This window comes from Sapajus apella, unplaced genomic scaffold (assembly GCF_009761245.1).
Source record: "Sapajus apella isolate SASKATOON/1434 unplaced genomic scaffold, GSC_monkey_1.0 scaffold208, whole genome shotgun sequence".
Lineage (NCBI taxonomy): Eukaryota > Metazoa > Chordata > Mammalia > Primates > Cebidae > Sapajus > Sapajus apella.
Window position 1 is genome coordinate 141122 of NW_022437148.1, and position 27969 is coordinate 169090.

The following is a 27969-nucleotide window of genomic DNA, read 5'->3' on the forward strand; positions in this document are numbered from 1 at the left end:
TGGAGGTTAAGATTTCTTTATGGGGTGACAAAAATGTTCTAAAATTGATTGTGCTGATGGTTGCACAATTGTGTGAATATACTAAAACCCATAGACATATGCGATTTATACGGATTATATCTCCATAAAAACTATTTAAAAAATTCTTCAGAGACTCCCACTGTCTTGAGGATAAAATCCTAACTGCTTGGCTGTAATCTCCTCCAGGCCACTTCCACCGACCACCCTGTGCACTCCAACAAGGACAAACTACCTGCATCACTTCCTCAGTGGCCAGGCTTTCTGACCTTAGGATCTGCTGTTGTTTTCTTCCAGCAGCATTCCCACAGTCCCTACCCCCACACACTCAGGGGTCAACACACCCCCTCTCCCCTTAAAATTCAGGTTAGAGGTCAAAGGAAACAACATTTCTTGATGACTCAGGTTTTCACTGTGAATTTCTCCATTGTATTACTATCAGGTAAAACTCTCCCGGTTCAACAAAGCTTTCTAAGGTGGTTTTCTTCAAATCAAAGGGCTTTGGCCTTAAGACAATAGTGACAGCATATTAATTGGAGTCTTAGGTCTGTTTTAAATGTTTTTCTGTCTCTGCTTTCAGGTAACTGGGAAGCAGTATAAATCAGTGATTAAGAGTAAGAGCTCTGGGTACCTTGGCTCACCCCTGTCATCCCAGCACTTTGGGAAGCACTGAGGTGTGGGAGGATCATCTAGGGTCAGAAGTTTGAGATCAGCCTGGTCGACAGAGCAAGACTCTGTCTCTATGAAAAAAAAAATTAAAAAATTCATGGTATGTCGTGTTGTGCACCTGTAATTCCAGCTACTTGGGAAGCTGAGGTGGGAGGACCACTTAAGCCCAGGAATTCCAGGCTGCAGAGAGCTATAATCACACCACTGTATCCCAGCCTGGGCAACAGGATAAGACCATGTCTAAAAAAAAAAAAAAAAAAAAAAAAAAAAAAGTAAGCGCTCTAAGGTCAGACCCAGTTTTGAATCCTGGCTTCATTTCATCCATTCATTAGGCTAATAACTTAATCATTCTGTTTGCTCAACTGAAAAAAGATTAGACAGAATCAACAGCATATGGTTAAGACAAAAGATAAGATCAAAAGATGGAAAAGCTCTAAGAGTGCCTAGCACATATAAAGCCCCAAAATATTAGCTGCTGTTATTAAGATATAATAAACTTTATTTTTCAACATATTAACATAATTATAGCAGCCTCTCAATTCCGTTGCAAGTTTCTCTGACATTCATTCATTCACCTGAAAAGTATTTACTGAATACCTAACAGATGGAAGAAATTGCAATGCTAAAATTACATATAGTTTAAAAGGAAAAAAACTTGGAATGACACTTGAGTAACTTACCATGAGTGATACAGTTTGGCTGTCTCCCCCCACCCAAATCTCATCTTGATATCCCACATGCTGTGGATGGGACCCAGTGGGAGGTAACTGAATCAGGGGACAGGTCTTTCCTGCTGTTCTCCTGATAGTGCTAAGTCTCACGAGATCTGATGACTATATAAGGGGGAATTTCCCTGCACAAGCTCTCTTCTCTTGTCTGCCAACACGTGAGATGTGCCTTTCACCTTCTACCACCATGATTGTGAGGCATCCCCAGCCATGTGGAAATGTAAGTTCATTAGACCTTTTTTCTTTCCAGTCTCAGGTATGTGTTTATCAGTAGCATGAAAACAGGCTAATACAATGAGTAAGAATGTGGGGTGTTTCTGTTTTGGCATCTAGATGGCTACTGCAAAACTCCCTCTGCTTGGTTCTTGGCCCCGTTGTGAATGGACACTGCTGATAATCAGCCACAGTTCATTCTTACTGGCCTAAAGTTGAATTATTATTATTTTGGCAATGCTGCTCCACCAAGGGAGAGGAGAAAATGCTAGTTTATTTACACTTCAGTTATGGGGGAGTAAGCCTGTTGGAAAACTCAAAGATGAGGATAAACATCTGCATTTCACCTTTGGGAACACAGAGGCAAGCTTCAGAAGCAGGGTCTGTGCCCTGAGAGGGACCTTTCAAAGCAGCAAGGCCCCATTCAGGTGCTTCCCAAGAACTCGCACTGGAGAGAGAAGTGCTGGGCAACACCAGCTCACAGACGAGTCCCGAGGTCATGTGAACAGAAGAGAGGGTGCTCTCTTTATGTGAGGCCTCACCTCAGGAAAGGCATTAACATGTCCAGAAGAAAGCACGTCTATCAAGGGGGAAGCAGGGTCAGGCAGGACTGGGAAGCAGCCCCCTGTGGAGTCACAGGTAAGAGCAAGGGGTCAGAGCTACAGGTTCTGCACATCTGCCCAAGTGGTAAGACCACCCTTCCTCAAACATCTGACTGTCTCCACCAAACTTCTGCCCCTTTTTAAGGGGCTTCAAGAACAGAGATCTGGGGATGTAGGGGGAGAACCTGGCAGACATGCCATGAGCTCCAGGCCACATGCCTGTCACATCCCACATAATAAAGGCTGCAGGGGCATTCTGGCTTTGTAGTTTAATCTTCAGAAGATTCCGCTCCTGGGGCACAGCTGACTCTGCACAGCCAGGCTGAGGCCTGTGGCAACTCTCCCCAGGCCACAGCCCCTTGAGCAGAGGCTTCCTGGTGCAGCGTCTGTGGGGCTCTCCCCAAGCAGTCTCCACGGGCCTCTTCCTGACTTCCTCATCCTCATGGTTTGCCCAGGGGAGCTGGAAAACAGGCCCTGTGGACAGAAGCTGCTGACAGGCTTCCTTCCCAGCATGAAGCCACAGGCCTCTGCTCACCAGAGAGCTGATGTTTGGTGCTGGAGAGTGGGAGTTGAAGATGACTGAAATCTCCGTGTTTTCAGCTCAGTAACCTTCCCACCTCTCAGCAGCCGCCAGTGGCTACTCAGGCAGTACATTCCCTCAGCTTCCCTGAAGCACCCCAAACAGTTTCACCTGCATGTCTGAGTCCTCTGAGGGCCAGGGTGTTCCCATGAGTGACCCTGGCTGAGCGACAATTAGTCATTTACTGAAATGAGCTTGAAGTTCCATGGGACAGGGCCCTGCAGACCTGAAGGCCTCGCTGAAGACCCCGTAACTGAAGCAGAAAGCTTCAGGAGGGATCAGGTAATGGTGAATGGGGTGGGGGTCTCTTCAGGCCAAGAGAGCCCCCTGAGCAAACATGACTGCCAGGCAGCCACTGGCCTGGCCAGGCCTGGCATGGAGGGAGGGATGGGAGTACAGCTGGACGTGTGGTGGGACTGCGAGTGGAGGTGTGGTGGGAGCGGGTGCTGGGCCAAGCATGCGGTGCTCCAGGCAGCACCGGAAGGGCTACATGATCAGATCACTGTGAGTACTGGGTGGGGAAAGGTGAAGGAGTGGAGGCCTGGTGTGGTAAACGGTGCCCATTCCTCACCAAAAGCCACCCCGCAACCTTGTATCTTCCTAATAGAATTCCAATTTTGTTCAAGAATCAGGCTGCAACTGTGATTTCAAGAAAGGCAGCGTGGGGGCACTGTGTGACCCACTTCTCATCAATCAGATGTAAAGGGAAAGTTCTGGGACGCTGTGGGAAACCCTCTCCCCATAGGACCCAGGTGTCCAGGAGACATGCCTGCCCAGAGCTGCCAACAGGCAGGCCAAGCTGCTTATCAATGCTGAGCTGTACTGTACCCCTGGCAGGAGGCCCAGAACCACAGCAATACCAGCCACAGTCTGGGCCTGCACCATGGGCAGCCACAGCCCACCTCTTGCTCTTATGGTCCAGGGTGGAGAGAAGGTCCCCTGGTTCATGCTTCTGATAGGAGGACAGTTTCTCATATTCCAATGCATCACCTGGATACACTCCTGGTCCACCTGACTGTTTAAACCAGATGTCCAGATCTCTTAAGTCCTTTAATGTGCCCTACTCCAATGTCACAGCTACAGGATCATCTATTTGCCAATATTTCCCTCAAATTCTGGTTCTGCCGTCTCTGACCAGCTGCCACTCTAAATCAGTTTGGCTCCAGAATTCACGTGGGCAGCACACTAGTCATTTCACCTCTGCTGACTCCCCCAGACCACTCACGGCAAGTGGTTATTTATAATCTCCTTACTCTTCTAGAAGTGGACCCCGAGTTTCTGCAGAAAGAACTAAGATTCTAAGGACACCACCTATAAACTTCAACCTCAGGGGGAATAAATAGATATTTTTCTTTTAGAACGTCTAGGTTTCAAGCCTAGAAATGATATTCTAACTTGAAATCTAGATCCCAAACAACTGAAAAGGTAAAAAGGAAAATTAAAGCTGGGTCATGTTATTGCCTGGAAAAACGACAATCCTATACTCTCTCTGTGCTGTTTGCAGGGACAGGTGTGGCTCCCAGGAGTGGTGGCTTTGGGTTCTGTGGAAATCAGACCCTTCCTCAAAGTTTTACAGAAGTATGTCATGTGACTACAGATTAAGCAGCCAGCAAAACGCATATGGGGTATATCAGAGAGGTTAAAAAAATAAAGAGCTTAGCAAACCACTGAAGACAAAGAAATGAGAAGAAAAAGAAGCCTACAAAATATTGTATCCTATCAATTTTCCATTTATTGTATGAGGAAGAAACCTACCTTCTATTTTTTTAAAAAAAGGACTTTTCAAGGCTTTTCAGAGGCTCTTTTGACAGTATCTGGGTCATTTGAGTAATCTAAACTGGAAACTTACATAGATTTACTGAATCTATTAGATCACAGAATGGTTTGGCACTGCTTTTCCCCTTTGTAAATAGCTTATTGTATTCTTTTTCATAATATTCACCTTCTGCCAAGCATTAGAGTGGATGAATGCGCTGCTCACGGGGTACACGATGCTGCTTGGTGATTAACAGGACAGTTACTCCCATACCTGCTGAAGGCAGTTATATTTGAAAGTTGTTGGCAAAAGGTCAAGTGAAACAATTGAAAACTGAAGAATTAGGATTTACCTTAGGAATGCAAGCATGGTTTTACACTAGACCACCTTAGAAAATCTATTGTTATAACTTACTCATTAACAAATTAAAGGGGAAAAAAACCTGATTACATAAAAACTATCAGATCATGTCATTAGCTATAGAAAAAAATTCAATCCCCATCCTTTAAAAACAAGTCAAGTAGTCAGGCATGGTGGTGCCTGGCTGTTGTACCAGCTACCCAGAAGGCTGAGGTGGGAGGATTAGCTGAGCCCAGGAGTTCAAGACTGCAATGAACTATGATCACCACTACACTCCAGCCTAAGTGACAAAACGAGAACCTGTCCCTAAAAATAAAAAACCATATCATAGTTTTGTGCTAAAACTTCTCCTGTTATCCTTTGGACATGAATCTCTTCAGTACTATCATTTAAATTCATGGTTATTGGTGGATTAGTTGATATTCTATAGTAGAGATACAATAAATATTAGCCCATTTAGGAGGTCTGTTTTGCTTTTTCTGCAGTAATGTAAAAGGGCAGGAAGATTAGTATGTTACAAGTCACTAGAATTAAAAATCAGTTTCTGTGCACTTAGCACAAAATCACAGGTGTAGGGTCTTGATGGATATAAAAGAAACCCTATGTGATAGCATGCCCCCATCTTTACCTCAAACTCTCACCTAAAAATACTAGCTAGGACCTTTCCCCTCCTACTATCAGTATTTTATAATTCTAGTTAGCACTCAATAAGATCTGGGATATATAAATAATAACAGTTTGATTTTAAACATATACGTTGTGCCTTGTACTCTACAGAAAATGCTAACGATTTCTTTTAAGTTAGATTTAGTTTATTCTAGATGATTATAGATTTTATTGTCTCTATTTACCAAAGCTACAATACCTTTAAATGCTTTCATTATCAATCAAGGATAAAAAAAAGTTAAATGAAGAAATAATTTTACTCAAGAAACTAGTAAGAAACCAAAGAAATGCACAAAAATAGGACAAAAAAATTAATAAAGATAAAAGTAGAAACAAGTTAATCAGAAACAGATTAACAGTGGAATAGATAAACTGATCCAACTGGTTCTTTGTAATGGAATGTGGACAGACATACTCTACTCTTTTGGATAGGAAGACAAAATATGATAATCATATCAACGCAAGTTTTTATACATGCTCAAACATGTATAAACTGAGAAAAGGCCTGAAAGGACATATAGCAAAATGTTAGCAGTTTTTCTCCAAGTGGTGAGATTAAAGGTAATACATTTATTTTTTATACTTTTCTGCTTTTTTAAATCCTCATAATGAAAACATAATTTTATGATCAGAAAAAATAAGCTACCTTAAGATGTCAAATTATTTCTCATTGATATATACACTGTAATGCCAATCAAACTACCAAAAATACTGAGGGATTGAGAAAGAAAGAACTTCAAGAAGGTCCACATGGGAGATAAAACATTTTGCAAGAGAGTAGTGAGTAATCAAGTAAAAAAAGAATATTCTTATTCCATAAGCTATTAAAACCCAATACAAAGCCTGACTGGTAATGGAATTACTTCCATACTTTCAATAAAATACCTGCAAATTTAGGATACAGACAAAGATAGAACTCCTTAACATGACCCACCACTAAAACCATCAGATGGCTAAATGCGGAATCAGGTTGCAATGGACTCATCTTAAGACAGATGAAGCAGTGGAGAAAAATCTCGTGAGAACTCAGGGCAAAATTTGCTTCTTGAAACAATGACAACCCCTGAAGTAAGGTAAGAAGATGTTTTGAAGTCCTCTTGCCAGCAGATCCCTAAATCAGACCCAGAACTTGGAGGAAACAGGGAATAGGCTGATTAAAGTATTATTTTTTAAAAATGAGAAAAGTTATTATTTATTTGGTCTTGGGCTGTGGAAGATATTCCCAAGCAAAAAAGGTTTTAAAAATGAAATGATTAACAGATTTAAATGATAATACCAAGTGCTGGCAAGGGCTCGGGGAAGCACATGATCTCATGACCGCTAGGATGAATAAACTGGCATAATATTTCTGAAGGGCAATCTGGCTGAATGTGTTGAACGTCTTTAAAATGTTTATACTCTTTGACTCGGTAAGTCATCGTCTAGGAATTTTTCCAAAATAAACAGTAAGACAAATAAAAAAGTATTTATAATATTGAAAGACTGGAAAGACCACAAATGTTTGACTATATATATGTTCAACAACAGGGACCTAATAAATATGAAACATTTATATTAAAATGCTATCTGGCCTTTAAAAGAATGTTTAAATGAGTATTTAATGATGTAAATATGCTGATTAAAAAGTTTAATCATTTCTAAACTGTTAAATGCAAAAAGAAAGTTAAACATGTATAAGATAATTCTAAATTTGTTTAACTTGTGTGATACATATACACACACATATATCTGGAAGAAAACACAAAAATAGTGGTAATTTTTGGTGGAAAATTGGGAGTGATTTAATTGTCTGTTACTACCAGCTAAAAGCATGCTGATAGACCTGGTAAACTCCCACTCAGTCTTCAGAACTCAGCTCAGTTGCTATTTCTTCCAGGAAGTCCTTCTATACCCCCAAACCCCATGTTATACCAGGTGCCCCTCCTTTGCACTAGACTAGAGCCTGGGCATAGGCTCTATAATATTCTTTATCACTGCATCATATTCTGACTTCACTCTACATCCCCACTACACTTTGAACCACACATAATCAGAAATCTAGGGCTTTCTTTTTTGTATCCCCAATTCCAATCTCTCTGCAATCTAACAGGACTTCAAGCTGGAATGCTGGCTTCATGAATGAAATAGACTGAGCAAATGCTTCTATGTGCTCGGTAAAGTTAGAGGTTAAGAGCAGAAATATGAACAAGGATGAACAAATACCAGCAAAGAATTGTCTCTTCTCACCTTGGCCAGCAGGCTGGAAACATGTTTAATTTCACTATTTGCCTTTAGTAATTCTTGTCTGAGCTCATTGCAAGACAGTTCCAGTAGATCTTTCTCCGCTCGGGCTACTTTCAACATTTCTTGAACTTCGCAGCTCTCTGCCATCTGCCCTATGGCACTGGCCTCTGCGGCTTTCTGCTTCTCACCCTGCAAATGAGACTTCAAAGATCCATTCTCCGTTTTTAGCCCTTCCAAGGTAACTCTACACTCTTCCAAAGTTTTGGCCATGATGTTATTATTATGCCGTTCCAGTTCTAGAAACTCATTCAGTTTTTCATTTTCTTCCTTCAGGCGTTTAATCATTTCTAAAGCTCCTTGGTTTTCTTCCTCAACCTTCCGCAAGCTACAGGTCAACTGTTGCTGAATATTGAGAAGCTTCTCTCTTTCAAAGTGGCCCTGCTCAAGAATATCTGTACACTTCTGCTCCAGTTCAAGGATTTTTCCTTCCTGAGTGGTAGGTTCTTCATTCTTTACTCGCTCTTGTAAAAGAGTCATCAGCTTCTCATTTTCTTGACTTAGCTGCTCTGCCCTCTCTCGATGCTGATGAAAGGATGTCTCTAAAATTGTCTTTTCATCCACCAGCTTCTCATTTTCAGCTGTCAATTCTTGCACCATTTGTTGCTGATCTGATAATTCTTGTAGAGTAGCCTGCAGTTCTTCTGCAGTGCTATGGTGATTTTCTTCCATCTTTTGTATCTTCTCCGTGAGGGAAGCCAGGGACAATTCGCTTACGTTGTTTGGGGAACTCCCAGTGGTAGAACACTTTGAACTCTTAAAGGGGTTACTGGTCGAGGACAGGGGCCTCGAGGGTGTCTCTGCTGTTATGTGCTCAAAGTCAGAGGCATCTGGTGACAAAGAAGCTTTGGTAACATCGCTACTTGAGGAGCCTGATGTCCGTAATGAGTTTCCATGTATGTTTTTTTTATACTCATCAATGTCACTGGACAACTGATTTCCAGTTGGGCTTCCAAAGCTTGACTCTTGAGTTACGGATGTTGGGCAGCTGCTGTCGCCAGTGTGACTGGCTGCCCCTTCTGAATTTGGGGAGTGCTCAAGATAGATGAGTTTCTCCTTCAGGGCCTGGTTTTCTTCCTCTAGATCAGAGAGTTCTTTCTGAAAGTTCTTGTTCTTCTCCTCAAGAGTTCTTATCATAGGTTCCACGTCACTGGGGGAGACTGATGTTGCATCTCCATTTGGGCCCAAACCATCAGTCCCCTCAGTGCTCAGAGTCCTTTTCTCTTTGCATTTCTTTAGCTCACTTCGAAGCCTGTTAATTTCACTATCTTTTGCTTTGGCTTCTGCCAAAAGTTCCCGAACTTGGGACTCAAGTGCAGCCTTTTCTCCACCTTCATTGTCTTGCTTGGGCTTTGCAGAAGGGGTCCTCAGGTGTTTGGTGGGAGTGGGAGTGTTGGAAGAAGTTGGACTGGACACTGATTTCCTGGGGTTGGAGGGACCACGTGGCACAGACCTCTCTCTTGAGACAGTCACTGAAAATTCCCGTGGTGCTGGAATGCCTGTCCGTTTGGTTGTTGTAAAAGCCCCTTAAAGACAGAAGAAAAAAAGTAAAAAAATAAAGCAAGCACTCTTATAAACAAAACCCAAATGACTGTAAATCACATGGCACAGTGGAGAGTGGCTGTCGTTCTTCATCCATTTCCTCCTCCTCTAGCTAATTACCCAGTTCTGACTAGGGTTTCTATGCTTCCTCCCACAGCCTATACTTTGGGTGAGGCTGACTCCACGCCTGAGCTACTCAGGATGACTCCATCCCCAGGCAGTTGCTGGTTCACACATGGGCACATACCTCAATTAAGATCAATGTGACAAAGGGAAGGTTTTCTGGGCAAGCTATTAAACACCACAGGACCAGAGTGAAAAAAGGTGTAGGTATAGAAATGGCTTGCAACCACCCTGCCCTCTCAAGACAAAGGTGGGAATGCAGATGGCAAGAGAAACAAGAAGGAAACTAAACTCTCAGTGGCACTGTTGAGTTGCTAAATCAAATCAACCCTGAAGTCTGGCCTATTGCTGGCCATTCAGTTAGGCAAGCCAGGAAATACCCTTCCTATAAGCCACCTTGAGTTGGGTTTTCTGTAACTTGCAATTTAGTACATCTGCACTGATAATGTTGAAAACTAAACAATGGCCTTTTGACAAAATACAAGTTATTTGTGAATTTCTCAATAAACACTTTAAAAAACATCATTAACATATTTTGACACCATAAATTTGACTAAGAAATCAGAAGATACAGATAATACTATGAGATGGATCTGATACAATGACATAGTGCTTTTGACATAAGTGGAAATGATGTACTCATTTGTATACATGGAGAAATAAGAACAAATGAGATAAGAACATACCTATGGTAACTGACATGATATGGACATAATACACAATACTTGTAACAGGAAATGTAAGGTATAAATAATTATTTTTTATTTTCATCTGTACCATGTACTATATCATAGACAATGTAAAAAACAATTCTAGGGGTGATACCCAGACATTAGTCTCCATTCCACCTCAAATGTTACAGTGTAAGTTTAAATCCTGGATTTTGTTTTTTGTTTTATTACAAACTCAGACTATTTGATGAGTCAGGGCTGGCTGCTGTCACTTACACAACTACATGCTTTGAGTGGGAGGTCTAACAAAGGGTCCCAGAAGTGGTCATCAACCTGTAGGCCTCTACAGCATAGGAAGGGCATGGGAGAGAATGTTTCCATAGACTGGCAGCAGCCCCAGCGCTAAAACAGGTTCAGCATCTAACAGGGTGGGCATCTGTAAACCCACCATCAAGACTGTTTCCAAGCCCTGAGCAAACGCACACCTCAACAGCCTGGATCCTGACAACATAAAGGTTGATGAGATTCAATGCTAAACATCTAACAACTGAGCTCTTTTGAAACTTTGACCTAATAAAGGCTGAACCATCAATTTTTTTTGTTTTTGTTTTTGTTTTTTGAGATGGAGTTTCGCTCTTGTTACCCAGGCTGGAGTGCAATGGCACGATCTCGGCTCATCGCAACCTCCGCCTCCTGGGTTCAAGCAATTCTCCTGCCTCAGCCTCCCAAGTAGTTGGGACTACAGGTGCGTGCCACCATGCCCAGCTAATTTTTGTATTGTTAGTAGGGACAGGGTTTCACCCTGTTGACCAGGATGGTCTCGATCTCTTGACCTCATGATCCACCCGCCTCGGCCTCCCAAAGTGCTGGGATTATAGGCGTGAGCCACCGTGCCTGGCCTTGAACTGTCAAATTAACATACAGAAAACCATGGTTTTAAAATTATTTTCTTCAGATTAAGTTTCTGGAAAGCCAAGAGTATATATATCATAGACTTTTAATACAGTTGACCCTTGAACAACTTGGGGGTTAGGGTGCCAACCTCTCATGCAGTCAAAACTCTGTGTGTAACTTTTGGCTCCCGAGGAACTTAACTACTACTAGCCTATTGCTGACTGGAAGCTTTATTGATAACATAAACAGTTAACATGTATTTTGTATGTTATACACATTATATGCTGTATTAAGATAAAGCGAGATAAAAAAAGAAAATGTTATTCAGAAAATCATAAGGAAGTGAAAATACATTTACAGTACCATACTGTATTTACCAATACCATAAGTTTAAATTGTCTGTTTGCAAAATGAATCATCTGTCTGAAGCGTCAGGCAACCACTCCTTAATCTAGCAACCAATTCAACTCTGTCAGGACTTTTCTTGGCTTCTAGGGAGGACTGCCAGCACCACTAGTGGCACTTCATATAGGTCCCATAGTGTTATTCAAAGTTTGTGGCACTGCACTACACACAATAAAACATACTCAAGAACTTCAAGAGATCACTTTTTATCGTGATCTGAAGTGTACTAGAGCGAGGAAGTGCTCCCACAGAGATGTTCAGCATCATAGTGCCTTCCGAGTAGATACCCCCAATGCTCGAGCACACTGTAATAGCATCAGGAAGTGGCTATGGGATTATTACAGGAGTACTGTATGTACTACAGTTAATTTTATGCAGTTATAATTTAATACTGCCTCTTTATATTTGTTTACATTTCTCTCAACTATGAATAGCACCATGTACAGTCTGTGTGTGCATAAGTTTAGATAAATTTTAACTTTTTATAATAGATTTGTGCATATTTGGTAGTAAATGATAAAACTGATTAGTATCTACATGTATTTTATGCATTCATGCCATATATAACTTTTTCTCAAATTTTTTCCATATTTCTAGACTACTCAATTCATCTGAGTTTTTTTCAAACTGTTGCAATTCCCCAAATAATTTTCCAAGGTATTTATTGTTTAAAAATCTGCATACAAATGGATCCACACAGTTCAAGCCAGTGTTGTTCATGGGTCAACCTTATTTTTAGGTGTCAGGTACCTAACCTGCATCATACTACACAACTCAATCAGGAAAAGATTTAATTATTCTTGGGAAATGAGCATTAAAACCAGTAAGCACTAAAATGTTGAAGTAATGCCAGTTCTCTAGAATGAAGTCATTGCAGCAAGGGCCGTATTAAAAACTAGAATATAACTAAAGTTTCACCACAACTCTAGTCAGAACAAGCAAACCTGAGAGTCCAGGACTGGTCATCAAACAGGTATTCGCCATTCTTAATAACATCACTAAATTAAAGCTGCCTCTTTCTTTCTTTCTGATTTTTATTTTATTTATTTATTTATTTTTTGAGATGGAGTTTCACCCCTGTCACCCAGGCTGGAATACAATGGTGCGATCTCAGCTCACTGCAACCTCCGCCACCCAGGTTCAAGTGATTCTCCTGCTTCAGCCTCCTGAGTAGCTGGAACTACGGGCACAAGCCACAGCACTCAGCTAATTTTTTGTGTATATATATATTTTTTAATAGACACAGGGTTTCACCGTGTTGGCCAGGCTGGTCTCGAACTCCTGACTTCAGGTGATCTGCCTGCCTTGGCCTCCCAAGTGCTAAGATGACAGGCGTGAGTCACCGTGCCCAGCCACTTTCTTTTTTTAAAACCTTCAATCATTTGTTGGTTTTGAAGACAGAAGAACTAATATAGAACAGATCAACTTTTATTGATCTGTTATTATCTGTTGTTATTTCCAGCTACAGTTTAACTCCTTCCTTTTGCTGCCAAATTGTAGTCTGTTCTCCCCGTGTTATTTCTGCCTTATCTATACTAGTAGAAATTTTTAAAAACCATGAACCTAAACTATATTTATGAATTGATGCATATTATGAAATGTACAATCTGGCCATATTTTTATTACATCTATTCTTTTTCTTTTTTTTCTTAAACTACATCTGTCTCTCTTTCCAAAAGAGTCTTCCCATCTCTGTACACTTCATTTCAGAAACTGTTATGGAGCACAGGTTAGGTTCAGAGAGTTGCTAAAAATTAATCATCAGACCAATAATGAAGGTCTTGGCTGTGCACCTCCCTTGTGAGCCCAGGCCTCCAGCCCAAACATACCTCCTCATGGGTACTGAAGGGGAGGAGTAAACAGCTCAGGACACCTCCTTCAAGCAGTGGGAGTCAGACCTCACTGCTAACCAATGCACTCCGGAGCCCTGAGACTGGCCATGCTTCCTTACACAGCACATCTGGGGCAATGGAGAGAAGGGCCAGTGGAACAGGGACTGGCTCAGCCAGCACCGTTGGATCTTTTGTGCTCCTCCCACTCAGGCATCACTTATGTGTACCATCCCCATGAGGCTGGCTGACTCCAAGAAGTTAACATAAAAGCAAGCTTCATCTCATAATTATGAAGATTAACACAATCATAAAGAAGAAACATGTTTGATGTGTGACATTTTTTAAATGGCAATGAACAATTACACTGTGGCCAATCACAAGTACATCAAACTAGGCATTCACAGAATTCATATAAAATAAGCATTCACAAACTAGAAAGGAACATAAAATATTGGGAACAGTTGAGTATTAAGCTGGTTGGTCTCTAAGTAATGTTCCTGCTTCTCTTTTATGGTTACATTTGTGCAATAAATTAGAAAACACGAGGTAGCCAAAGAATATATGAAAAAATGTAGTAATCATCAGAGAAATGCAAATTAAAACCACAATGAGATATTCCTTCACACCTGTTAGAATGGGTACTATAAAAAAGACAGAAGATAACAAGTATTGGTGAGGATGTGGAGAAATGGGAACCCTGTACACTGTTGGTGAGAATGTCTATCAATATAACCATTACAGAGAACAGTATGGAGGTTCCTCAAAAAATTAAAAATAAGGCCAAGGCAGTAGGATCACTAAAGACTAAGAGTTCAAGAACAGCCTGGGCAACATAGTGAGACCCTATCTCTACACACAAAGAATTTAAAAATTAACCCCAGGAATAGGGCATGCACCTGTGGTCCCAGCCACTTGGAAGGATGAGGTGGGAGGATCACTTGAGCCCAGGAGTTTGAGGCCGCAGTGAGCTGAGATCGCACCACTGCACTCCAGTCTGGGTGACAAAGAGAGGCCCTGTTTCTATTTAAAAAAAAAAAAAAGGCCAGCACAGTGGCTCATGCCTGTGTAATCCTAGCACTTTAGGAGGCAGAGGTGGGTGGATCACCTGAGATCAGGAGTTCCAGACCAGCCTGGTCAACATGGCAAAACTACGTCTCTACTAAAAATACAAAACTTACCCGAGTGCCATGATGCATGCCTATGACCCCAGCTACTTGGGAAGAGGCTGAGGCAGGAGAATTGCTTGAATCCAGGAGGCGGGAAGCTGCAGTTAACCGAGATCATGCCACTGCACTCCAGCCTGGGTGACAGAGCAAGACTCCATTTCAAGGGAAAAAAAAAAAAAAAAAAGCTACCATATGATCCAGCAATCCTATTATGACATATACAGCCTAAGGAAATGAAATCAGCAGGTATCAGCATGTCAAAGAGATGTCTGCATTCCCATGTTTACCACAGCATTACTCACAATAGCCAAGATACAGAATCAACCTAAATATTCATCAGTGGATGAATGAATAAAGAAAATGTAATATATACACAATGGAATACTATTCGGCCTGTAAAAAGAAGAAAATTCTATCATCTGTGATAACACATATGAACCTGGAGGATACCATGTTAAGAGTGCATGCTTGGCTGGGCGCGGTGGCTCACGCCTGTAATCCCAGCACTTTGGGAGGCCAAGGTGGGTGGATCACGAGGTCAGAAGATCAAGACCATCCTGGCCAACATGGTGAAACCCCATCTCTACTAAACTACAAAAAAGTCCCAGCTACTCAGGAGGCTGAGGCAGAGGAATCGCTTGAACCTGGGAGGTGGTGGTTGCAGTGAGCTGAGATCGCACCACTGCACTCCAACCTGGCAACAGTGCAAGACTCCGGCTCAAAAAAAAACAAAAAACAACAACAAAAAAAAGACTGCATGCTCTCACTTTTATGTGGAGCTAAGAAAACTGAACTCATAGAAGCAGAGTAGAGTTGCCAGGGGCTGCTGGAGGGGCAGGGAAGGTGCTGGTCAGAGGACAAAAATTCGGTTAGACTAGAGGAATAAGTTCAAGAGATCTACTGTACATCATGGTGACTACAGTTAGTAACAATGTATTATATTCTCAAAAATCTCTGAGAGAACAGACATTAAGTGTTTTCACAAAAATAGCATGTGAGGTAATGCAAATGTTAAATAGTTCAATTTAGCCATCCTACAATGTACACATATATTTCAAAAACATGTTGCACATGATAAATATATGAAGTTTGTCTCAATACAAAATAAATTTGGCTGGGCATGATGGCTCAAGCCTGTAATCCTAGCACTTTAGGAGGCCAAGGCAGGTAGACTGCTTGAGCCCATGAGTTCAAGACCAGCCTAGGCAACATAACAAAACCTCATCTCTACAAAAAATTTTAAAAGTAGCTGGGCATGTGGGCCCATGCCTGTGTTTCCAGCTACTCCAGAGGCTGAGGAGGGAGAATCACTTGAGCCCAATGGGTGGTGGCTGCAGTGAGCCAAGATTGTGCCACTATACTCCAGCCTGAATGACAAAGTGAGACTCCATCTCAATCAATCAATTTATTTATTTAAAAATTTTTTTGATGTAAAACAATTAAAAACAGAAGGAATAAATTCTATCATAGCAATATACAGAGAGATGGGGTGGGAAAAACAAATATTTTCAGAGAACAAAGAGTACATTTAAAATACCAATAGCAAGATCAGGTAAATCATAGATTAGAAAACTAAATACTGCTTCAGTGGTGATTCTCATGAGCTGAAAATAAAATATTTTTAATCCTTTTTTTCATTCACCTTCTTACCCAAAGAATATGCTAGTGGGGCTGTTCTTTGGTAGGTCATCTTCTAACCTGAACTGATTAAGGAAATGGTAACATTCTGAAATAAATGATTTTTTTTTTCATGTATTCAACAAGTATTAATGGAGTGGCAGGTAGGAGACACAAATGAACATTCAACATCTTCATATACCACAAAATTACAAAATAGCTTATTGGTTTTTAAGAACCTAAGCTATTAGGATTTTTAAAATATCACTCTTCATAAATTGTTTTCTCAAGAAGTTCCAATAATTTCTTTGTTGTCAAATCTAATTTTTTCCCTTAATCCTCATCCTTCTCAATTTTCACTGGCTGCTAACTTTATGAACTATTTGTTTCTTCTTTCTGTCATTCTTTTTATTCATATCTGAGAGTGGTATCAACCACTCAGGTTCCCCCATGCAAGGAACTTATAACCATATTTAAAATTTCCTTCCCCTTTCTTTTTATAACCAACGAGCTAGCCACTAAATCCCATTAGCAGTTTTTGGAAATATTCCCATGTTTTTCCTTTCCTTTCCTTTTGATCTGAATCAAGTCTAGGCCCTCAGAATAGCCCACCTAATTTTCTGAAACTGCTTTCTCACAGGTCTTCCTGATTCCAGCCTCTCTCCTCTTCAGGGCACACTGGACTAATATCCCCTAAATATCCTGTTGATGTTTCTGTTCCAGAATCTACACACGTTTCTTATCTCCTGCTGCATCAATGTCAAACTTCCTCCCTTGGCTTTCAAGGCTACGTGTAACCTCGTTCCAATCAGCATATCCACCCTCATGCACCTTTTTACTTTATGGTCATAAGCTGTTTAACTTTTAAAACTTGTTCAATTTACCTACCTTAAAGCCATTAGATTCTAGACAAGGCCTGGGGCATGTGGAATTAGCCATGCCCCCTAGCTATACAAAGATTATAAAGAAAGAGATTTTATATAAGAAAGGATCTTGTATAGTAAATTCTTGTCCTAAAGTAAAATGACTGGACGTTTAAAAGAGGGATGTTTAGGGCAAGTCAGAAAGTCCATGAGGGTCTCAGATGGTCTGTGTTAAGTCATGAAAGGATTTTTGAAAGAGAATTTATGCAAGAAATGTTATACAAGTGAAAGGTTGTTAGGCCTCCTAAACACTTCATAAAATGTCACTATAACTCTTACTGTACAACTTGCCTGCTTAAGTAAGGTAAGGCCTGGGGACACGTGGAGTTAGCCACATGTCTGCCTGGTATGTCCTGGGCTAGGCTCCACACCTAGTACACAATTAAAACTGCTTACTAACCAGCGTTTTCACCAAAAGTGGAAGTTGCTAAAAGTTAACCTTGTAACATGTAATTAAGACTACTGAAGAAACACTTTTACCTGTAAGGTGTGTAAGGAAAGTAGAATATACTTCTGGTAAAAGATTATAAGCAGGCATGGAAATGGTTTTTTTTTGCCTAAAAGGTTAAAGGATTGTTTTAAGTTCGATAGAATAAAGCTAAAGGTTTGAACAGTTGTGGAAGGTTTGTAAAGAATTAATTGTAAAAGAGATTCTGTGTGTGAACATTGGCTAAATTAAAAGGGTATTATTCAGTTTTTCTATAAATATTGGAATTAAAGCAAAACAGGTTTTTCTTAGAGCAAAAACCTGCTTATGATCTGCTCTTTAGCAAAAACTGGTAAAGGGTTATAAAAGGTTTATGAGAATCTTACCTTATGGTCAAACTGATTAAGAATGAATAGATTTATTTATTTATAAGGTTTTATTAAGAATTGGCAAAACCCTGTCTCTATTAAAAATACAAAAAATTAACTGGGAGTGGTGGCAGCCTCCCACAGTCCCAGCTACTTGGGAGGTTGAGACAGGAGAACCGTTTGAACCCAGGAGGCAGAGGTTGCAGTGAGCAAAGATCGCACCGCCATACTCCAGTCTGGGTGACAGAGCGAGACTCTGTCTCAAAAAAAAAAAAAAAAAAATTGGGTTTAATATGAATAATGTGCTAATGTAACAGTGACATTTGGCTTATTTGGTATAAAAATCATACAGGAAGCATTATCAAATGTGAAATGATGTTTTGCTTTCTTTGGACTATGTTTACATAAACATGTTACTTGTATATTCTAAAGTTATGGGGAAACTCCTATAATTCTAATATTATTTAGTGTATGTTATTAATAATTATAATTGTTATATAAAATTCTGTGTACCACAGAAGTAACCAAATTTCCTTATCAATTGTGGCTTTAATAGTGGCTGTCCTAAAGCTTTTTATCATCCACAGACAATTGCCTTGTTTTAATCTTCTTTAGAATGTGGCTTATAATAAATTATTGAACTCTTATGCCTTCTTAAATGCAGCTTTTCTGGTAACTCTGGAGAATGTAATATCAGAATAAAGAAAAATCTTTCAGGACTCTCATGGAGAGTTGAAATGTTCATGAACATCAAGCAAAACAGGAGTTAACTAAATTCACTGAACCAATAAAAAAACTGAAGTAATCTTTTAAACTTTGCTTAAAACATTGCTGATCCTTTGTTTTGTTTTTCGGAGTCAAGTAAACTTTTCTTTTAAGCTATTTATAGCTCTTAACAGTTAAATATACTCCTATGCACAAAATTGGAGCATGTGTTTCTCTCTACCTGATTTCTCCAGAATTTGGCAACTAGTTGTGAGTATTCTTAACTTACGGCAATATAGTTATTTGCAAAGGTGCAATAAGAATCTGTTTTCTTTTGTAACAGGACACAACTGGAGAAATTGGTTATTTTACCAAGGCTTTGACTGAAATGGTATGTTTTCCTTTAAGGAATTAAACTTGACTTATAGAGCCAATAAGTCTATGGGGAACTGGCCTCATACCTTGTCTACAACAGTCCCTGTGCAGGGTTTCTGACTTATAGTAAGTAAAGAACATCACTTTCTCACAGGTCCAAGAGCCCCAAATTATCTTGGGACCTCAAAAGGAATTTACCCAACTCACAGGTATTTGAGGGTACAAACTCATGACAGGGCTCAGCTTTATAAACATCTTATCTGAGATTCCTTACAAAACAGAATTCCATCAAAGCCAATTTAAAAGCCTATGTGAAAAATAATTATTCTTGTTGAACTTTATACAAATAATCAGGCCAAGTATAATAAAGCAAATCAGTCTTACCATAATTTGTCTTTAGTAAAAATGGAAAACTAGAGAGAGAAATGTTAAGTTTCAAGAACTATGGTACACTTGTTGTTAAATTCTAATCTCATCAGTTGTTTTTAAGTTTGTTTCTGCAATTTAGTCTAAGCCTGCTTATTCCTGTGAACCAACCAGTGATCTCTGACTGCTGCTCAGAATAAACAAAGGGGATGGATAATGTAAAAATCTGAATAAGTATTCTAATTCTGGGCACATTACAATCAGCTAACAACCCCACATCAGCTTAATTCCAATAGTTGCCCAATTGATGAAAAGTCTTCTAATTTGGTTTACGTGAAATAACTTTACTTATTTTGCTTTATTCTTGTGGAATATATTGCTGTTATACTTTCTGTGTAGACAAGCTTACTGAATGTCTTCTTAGTCTTCCAGATAGCACCTTTTGTCAAAACTCAAGAGTTATGAATGGACCTTGCCACACTGATGCTTTCTGACTAAGCTCCTCTCTACTGTGAATGTCAAAGACCCTAACAGTTAGGCAGGAATATAATCGTCCCTATTCAGCCTGAAGAAGTTACAGAAGATGAATCTTCATCACTCTGCAATCCTTAGGATTAAGAGGTCTCTTATAAAAGGGAGGAGGAGAATGTCAGAGGCATGCGAACCAGAACAACTCCATCCTAAATAGAAGCTGAGTAAAATGAGGCTGAAACCTAACAGGCTGCATTCCCAGTTAAGGCATTCTAAGTAACAGGATGAGACAGGAGGTTGGCACAAGATCCAGGTCATAAAGACCCTGCTGATAAAACAGACTGCAGTAAAGAAGGCGGCTAAATCCTACAAAAACCAAGATGGCCACAAGAGGACCTCTGGTCATCCTCACTACTACACTCCCCCCAGTGCCATGACAGGTTACAAATGCCATGGCAATGTCAGGAAGTTACCCTATGTGGTCTAAAAAGGGAAGGCACGAATAATCCACTCCTTGTTTGGCATATCATCAAGAAATAACTATACAAATGGGCAACCAGCAGCCCTTGTCCTGTCTATGGAATAGTCATTCTTTTACTCCTTTACTTTCTTAATAAACTTGCTTTCACTTCACACTATGGACTTGCCCTGAATTCTTTCTCACGCGAGATCCAAGAATCCTCTCTTGGGGTCTGGATTATGCCCCCTTTCCTGTAACAAAAATAGTGACAAAACAAGAAGCTTCATAAAAATAAGGTGTATAAGACAGATAACAAAAATCACAGCACATTACTTCATGCTGCAGGGCACAATATATATATAGTCACAATAATATCCATACTACTTAAATTGACTACACACAGAACATGCAAGACTATTTTCTAGAACATATGAATACTGTCATTCTTGCTAGTGAAAAAGGTAAAATACAGGTGAAAGAAACTGGGACGTAAGGAAGAAAGCAGAAAGAACAGGCAAAAAGGATGGCAGCAATAATATCCACCCTCACCTTACAAATAGGGTGTCAAAGATGCTATTGACAAGAAATAAAGATGAAATACATTACTAAAATAAAAGCAATAACCAAGAAAGAAACTAAAACAGTGATTTTATGACACTGGGAGGGAGGTGCAAGGCCAAGTGTTAAATCCTCATTTATCATAAGAAGAATCAACAAAATTGGGGGAAAAAATAGCAACATTAAAAGAATGAGAACAGAAGCCACAGGCTGGGAGAAAATAGATGCAAAAGACATATTTGATAAAGGACTATTATCCAAAATATACAAAGAATTCTCAAAACTCAACAATAAGAAAATGAGGGCTGGGTGCACCTATAATCCCACCATAGTACTTTGGGAGGCCAGGGCAGGAGGATCACTTGTGTCCAGCAGTTCAACACCAGCCTGGGAGGTCTTGAGACCCCTGTCTCAAGGGGTCTCCCTGCAAAGTAAGACTCGTCTCATCAAAAAAATAAAAAATTAGCTGGGTGTGGTGGCTTACTCTTGTAGTTCCAACTACTAAGGAGGCTGAGGAAGGAGGATCACTTGAGCCCAGTGGGTAAAGGCTGCCGTGAGTCATAATTGTGCCACTGCACTCCAGCCTGGGCAACAGAGTGAGACACTGTCTCAAAAAAGAAAATGAACATCTGACTAAAAATGAAAAAAATATCTGAATAGACACCTTACCAAAGAAGATATATAGGTGGAAAATGAGCATATGAAAAGCTGCTCCATATCATATATCTGTAGGGAATTTCAAATTAACACAAGAGTGAGATATCACTACACAACTATTAAAATGGCTAAAATCCAAAACAGTAAGACCACTAAATACTAGAGAGGGTGTGGAACAACAAGGGACTCTCATTGCTAGTAGGAATGCAAACGAATTCACCCACTTTGGAAGACAGTTTGATGGTTTCTTAGAAAACTAAACATACTGTCCTCTATGATCCAACAGTAGCACTCCTTGGTATTTAGCCAAATGAGTCAAAAACATATGTCCACACAAAAATCTGCACATGGATGTTTACAGCAGCTGTACTCATAACTGCCAAAACTTGATAGCAACCAACAGTGGTACATCCAGATGATGGAATATTAGTATCACCAGGCCCTTAAAATGAAATAACTATCAAGCTATGAAAAGACATGAAAGAACCTTAAATGCATTTACTAAGTTAAAGAAGCCAGTCTGAAAAAGCTACATATAGAATTATTCCAACTATGACATTCTGGAAGAGACAAAACTACAGAGACCGTAGTTTTGCAAAACTATAGTCTTTTTACTTACAAAAGCAAAAAGATCAATGGTTGCCAGGGGTTGCAGGGAGACAGGGATGAACAGGTGAACCACTGTACCTGCCTATTCATCCCCTACCCCCAAGGGAGGGAGGCAAGGTGGAAGAATCGCTTGAGTCCAAGAGTTCCAGACCAGCCTGGGCAAGACAGCAAGACCCTGTCTCTACAAAAATCTTGGATACATGGCATTATACATTTATCCAAACCTACAGAATGCACAATGCCAAGAGTGAACCTCAATGTAAACCATGGACTCTGAGTAATGAATGATATATCAGTGTGGGTTCACTGATTGTAACAATGTGCCACTCTGTGGGGAGATGCTGATAAGGAAGAAGCTGTGTTTGTTTGGGAACAGGAGTACAGTATAGGAAAACTTGTACTTTTCACTCAATTTTGCAGTGCCTAAAACTGCTCTTTAAAAAATAGTGTTTATTTTTTAAAAAGGCAGATAAGCATCATCAAGTGGTTACCTTTGAGAAGACAGACAAGAAATGGGAAGGGGTAGGGCAGCAGCAGTCCTGCTTTCTGTAATAAGCTCCTTGTCCTAGTTCACTTTTTTAACCCTTGTACATGGTACTTTGATAATGAAAATTAAGAAAAAGAAATGTAAATGTTTATGACTACAATGTGGAAACAGGCAATTAGCAATCCGTTGGTTTTATGGGCAGCAGTGATCCTCTGGACTTAGAACAAATGAGATAAAAGAAGTTTGAGGCAATTCAGCAAGCACATACACAGCCATAAGGAACTAAGTCTGTTATCAAATCTTGGGGCCCCACCTTGACTGTAATAGAAAAGTAATTTTTTCCACAGCTGGACTGTCCTTTGGGTAGTCTCAATGGTGAGCTTTCTAGAGATTCATACCTAACTTGTATTAAAAGTCAATAGAAATTGTCTTTGCAAATCACATAGAGGGAAAAAAAACACAGAAGAGTCCTACACATACAAATGAACCAAATTACTCACCCATTTTACTCCCTTTGTTAAAAGCAAACAGCAGTATCAATGTGTAGAGATGATTTTTGTAAAGGGACAAACATTTTCTATCTCATCCCTTTTTACTCTTTTTTGGAAGAATGCAAAATTAATTTTCCTCACACTCCACTTGCTCAGCAAATTGGATTAGAATTCAAAATGCTTGTAAATCTACTCCTCCTGTTTCCCAAATATTCATGCTGTACCACAGCCACTATGAACAGCGCTCCAGAAAGAGGGGGACAATAAAGCTTCTGAACAAAAGCCCCCTAACACTCAGAAGGGGCTCAGGCCTGGAGAGGACACAGTGACCGCTCTGTGTCAGGATGCAGGGGAGACAGGGCAGCAGACAAAGCCTCAGTGTTTCTGAGGAAAGATAATGGTATGATCTGACCAGCTTCTAGCAGGCGGCCCACACAACCGGCTGCCATTAGTCATCTCCAGGAGAAGCCAGAATGCCAAGCAGCTCTGGGAGGGCAGCTCCTGACGGGCCATTTGAAAAGTGCAAAGCAGGCAGGGACATCAAATTTCCATTGAAACTGAAGTGGCTGGAGGAGCGCTTGGTCCCAGAATTCTCTCTGCACACCGCCTCAGCTTCCTTGCCCATTGTGCAGGCCAAATGAAATCCTCATTGCCTAACTGGAGAGCTTGGCACCTCTAAACAGAAATCTCCCAGCAGCACTGTGGGAAAATAAAGCCCACAGTCTCCAGGCACCAAACACTCAGAATGAGGAGGAGCTGAGGGTTGGGGCTTTCATGAACTAAAAGATCTGCCATATTCATATGCAGCCTTACTTTCAGGACAGATGGGAAAAGCTAACTTCCAGGTATGTGACGCTCGATGCAAGTGAGAACCACCTAGTCTAGTCTGACTTCCTACAGTTATAGCTCAGGTATAGCTCTCCCTCAGAGATCACTGAGAAACTTCCAAGTTCCACCAGGAAAATATATCAAATTAACCTGAATTTGTAACTGGAGAAATTAGAGAATTAGATGGGCTAGGCATGCTAAATCCTATTTATTTCTATTAAGTCACTTTTGGGGGGTTGTTTTTTTAAACCACCCATGGGTCAAAATACACAAAGAACTTTAAGGAATAGTCCATATGTGAAAGTGCTTACAAAACCAAAGTGCTACGCAAATGAAAGTGCTTTCACATACATTAACTTGAGGCTCACAAAACTCAGTTCGTAAAAGTATTATTATTGTTATTTTACAGATAAGGAACTGAAAGTCTGAGAGACTTCATGATTTGCTCAATGGTCACATCATAAGTATGTCTTCTGATACAAGCCAGGTGCAGTGGCTCACGCCCGTAAATCACTTTCGGAGGCTGAGGCAGGGAGATCACCTGAGGTCAGGAGTTCAAGACCTGCTTAGCCAACATGGCGAAACTTATCTCTACTAAAAATACAAAAATAAGCTGGGTGTGGTGGCGTGTGCCTGTATCCCAGCTACTCCAGAGGCGACATAGGAAAATCACTTGAATCCAGGAGGCAGAGGTTGCAGTGAGCTGATATTGCACCACTGCACTCCAGTCTGGGTGACAGAACGAGGCTCTGTCTCAAAAAACAAAAAAAGTATGCCTTTTGATACCTAAGGAAGTATAAAATCATGTTACTGCAGAACTGGAAGAAACAAATCATACAGCCTAATTTTTCATTTAAAGTGGCATCAACAGCATCCAACTTCTATCACCATCTACTAAACTCTCATGTTCTAGTTACCACTGAATATTTTCAGTAAAAGAAAACCCACCACTAGACAGCCCATTCCACTGTTGAGCAGCTAAAATAGTTGGACAATCCTTCTTAATTTGAGGCTGAATTCTATATCTTCATTAACATGGCACACACTGGTTCCAGTTCTGAAACACTCTGGAACCACAAAGAACAAATTTATTGTCTCTTCCATGTGACATCTGAATGTCCGCAAGCACCTTTGTTTCCCCTTTGGTCTTCTAAATCTCCACTCAAAACATTCCTAATTCTTCCCACCAGGCCTCATAGGTCCCAGGGTCCATTCATTGGATAAACTGCCTAGAGAGCTTCTGATTTACCAAGGTCCCTGTGAAATATTACCCAGAATATCAGAAACACTACAGATGTAGGTCTCTGTGAGTTAGAAATCTCTTGGTTGCAAAAGAAATTCAACTCAAGCTCACAACAATAAAAAGAGAAGGTTTTGTCTCACATAACTGAAAGTCTAGGATCAAGTCCAACTTCAAGTCTGGCTCAGCTGAAAGATGTTCTCTCAAGGTCAATTTCTCTCCATCTCCTGCTCCTCCCTTCCTCCACAGGTCATCTTCATCAATAAGCTGCCTGCTCTCGTGGCAGTGTGATGGTACTGGCAGCTCCAGGCCTCACAGCTGCACACCATCAAATCCAGCAAAGAGCAGGGATTCTCTCCCAGAAGCCCCAACAAACAAGCTCTGCAACATTCATTCTGTTTGAGTCTCTGCCATCCTTGACTCACTAAGGCCAGTGTGATATGCTGACTCACTTGAAAGTGGGAATTATCTGAGGAGAATTCCTGGGAGAAGAGGGGTAGATGCTGGGAAGTCAACCAAAAAGTGTTCAAAATGTGGTCTGACCAATGCTGAGTGTAGTATACTGGTACGGGTTGAGCATCCCTAATCCAGAAAAAAACCCCAAAACCCTAAGCTTTTTGAGTGCTGACATGACCATCAAAGGAAACATTCATTGGAGTATTTCAGATTTCCAGATTAGGGATGCTCAGTGGGCAAGTATAAGCAAGTATTCCAAAACACATCTGGTCCCAAGCATTTCAGATAAGGGATAGTCAGACCTGTCTAATTAATACAGCAGATGCAACTGGTATTGCGTACCTGTTGAAAACAAACCAACCCAAAAGGCTTCAGGCCCCAGCAGGGGACATCAGGCAATAATTACAAACAAAAATTGGCCAGGCTCAGTGGCTCACACCTGTAATCTATAAACCCAGCACTTTGGGAGGCCAAGGTGGGAGGACTGCTTGACCCCAGGAGGCCCCTATCTCTGTTGAAAATACAAAAAATTAGCTGGGTATGGTGGTGTGTGCCTGCAGTTCTAGCTACTCAGGAGGCTGAGGTGGGAGGGTCACCTGAGCATGGGAAGTCAAGGCTGCAGTGAGCTGTGATTGCACCACTGTACTCCAGCCTGAGGAAAGGGAGTGAGACCCTGTCTCATAAGTAGATTAAAACATACAAAAATCACCTAAACCATTTGGGATACTTTCGGTATACATGAGACACAACACAAGCACTTGCTTTATTGAGCTTTGCTTTGTTGTGCTTTACAGATAATGCATTTCTTACAAATTAAAGGCTTGTGGCAACCCTGCATTGACCAAGTCTACTGGCACCATTTCTCCAACAGAATGTGCTTACTCTGTTAGCATTTTTAGCAATGTTTTTTAATTAAGGTATTTACATTGCTTTTTGTTTAGACATAATGCTATTGCACATTTAATAGACTACAATAGTGTAAACATAATTTTTGTATGCACCAGGAAACCAAACACTTCATGTGATTCATTTTATTGTGGTGGTCTTGAACTGAATTCACAGTATCTCCAAGGTGTGCCTGTACTTAAAATGCAACGTGAAATAAAAAACACAAAACAGGGACCGGACACAGTGGCTCACACCTGTAATCCCAGCACTTTGGGAGGCTGAGGCAGGTGCATCACGTCAGGTCAGGAGTTCGAGACCAGCCTGACCAACATGGTGAAACCCTGTCTCTACTAAAAATACAAAAATTAGCTGGGTGTGGTGACAGGCTCCTGTAATCCCAGTTACTTGGGGGGCTGAGGCAGGAGAGTCGCTTGAACCCGGGAGGTGGAGGTTGCAGTTCAAGATCGTGCCATTGCACTCTAGCCTGGGCAACAGAGTGAGACTGTCTCAAAAAAAAAAAAAAATACAAAACAGAACACCACACTTTAAGACTCCTATGATTATCACTAGACAAATGTTTCTGGTTCATGGGACCGTCCAACTGGGTGCAAGGAGCAGTGGAGGTTGACTCTGCAAAGGTCTTTCCAACATGAGCAAATGAACTCCTTCACCACAATGATGCTGCTGTTTACTAACCCTTACATTTCTGCCACCACCGTTTCAGAGCAAGTTTCCCCATAACTTCATCACTTAACATAACTGTTTTACTTTCTGATCACTGTGCGGGTCAGAAATTTTGGAAAAGCTTGGCTGGGCCATTCTCACACAGATACCAGGAGGTGGCAGTAGCCATCCGAAACCCTGGGTGAGATGGGAGCCCCACGGGTTGTGGGTAAGAGCACCATGCAGTAGTTTCCCCAGCATGGTGGCCTCACAGTGGTTGCACTTATTACAGAATGGCTCACAGCTCCAGGTACAAGCACCCCTGCAAACAAGAGGGGCCTGCACAGCCTTTTATAACCCACCCTCACCAGTCAGAGGAGCACTTCCACCCTCTTCTACCAGCTGAAGCAGTTCTAGGTCTGCCCAGATTCAAGATGCAGATCCCCTGACAGAGGAAGAGGCACACTGTAGGAGAGCATGTGGGACAAGGGAGAGTCGCATTCTCAGCTGAAAAATGCAATCCGTCCCACCTCAGGAGGATGACAAGACAGGTTTTTAATCTCAAAACCCATTCATTCAAGTGCCTCTATTTCCCAAACTCATGTTTATATCATTGAGATGTTTAGACATGGAACCCATGTGAATTCTGTGGACAGTCAGCCAATTCCAAAGAAACAGTGCAGACAGCTATAAAGCCCACTCTCTGTTAAATATAAAACTCGATGCTTCGCACTTTCTGAGGCCAGCTGATTGCTTCTTCACTCCAGTGAAAAGGAGGCAAAGGCATGATTAAGAAACATTTCTGCATCACCAGGTTCTTCAAAATCAAGCTCTAGGACTGATGAAAATATGTTCAGCATTTTCCACAAAAAGAA

General features: G+C 40.9%; 1 protein-coding gene and 1 long non-coding RNA gene across 13 annotated transcripts in view; one reads left to right on the top strand and one right to left on the bottom strand.

The window, feature by feature from the left end:
- Positions 1-27969, bottom strand: part of SPECC1 (sperm antigen with calponin homology and coiled-coil domains 1) — a 331903-nt gene that overhangs the window by 124268 nt on the left and 179666 nt on the right. For 7 of the 12 annotated variants that reach the window (XM_032270309.1, XM_032270311.1, XM_032270312.1 and 4 more), the window contains one exon: positions 7819-9398. In XM_032270309.1, the coding sequence (XP_032126200.1) occupies positions 7819-9398 (1580 nt within the window). Of the gene's footprint in view, positions 1-7794; positions 9399-27969 lie in introns of all 12 variants that reach the window. The other 5 variants (XM_032270308.1, XM_032270306.1, XM_032270304.1 and 2 more) reach the window with 1 other exon arrangement.
- Positions 1602-18654, top strand: LOC116544157. The gene is made up of 2 exons (XR_004265840.1): positions 1602-1635; positions 18505-18654. It is a non-coding gene; the product is annotated as an uncharacterized LOC116544157 (long non-coding RNA).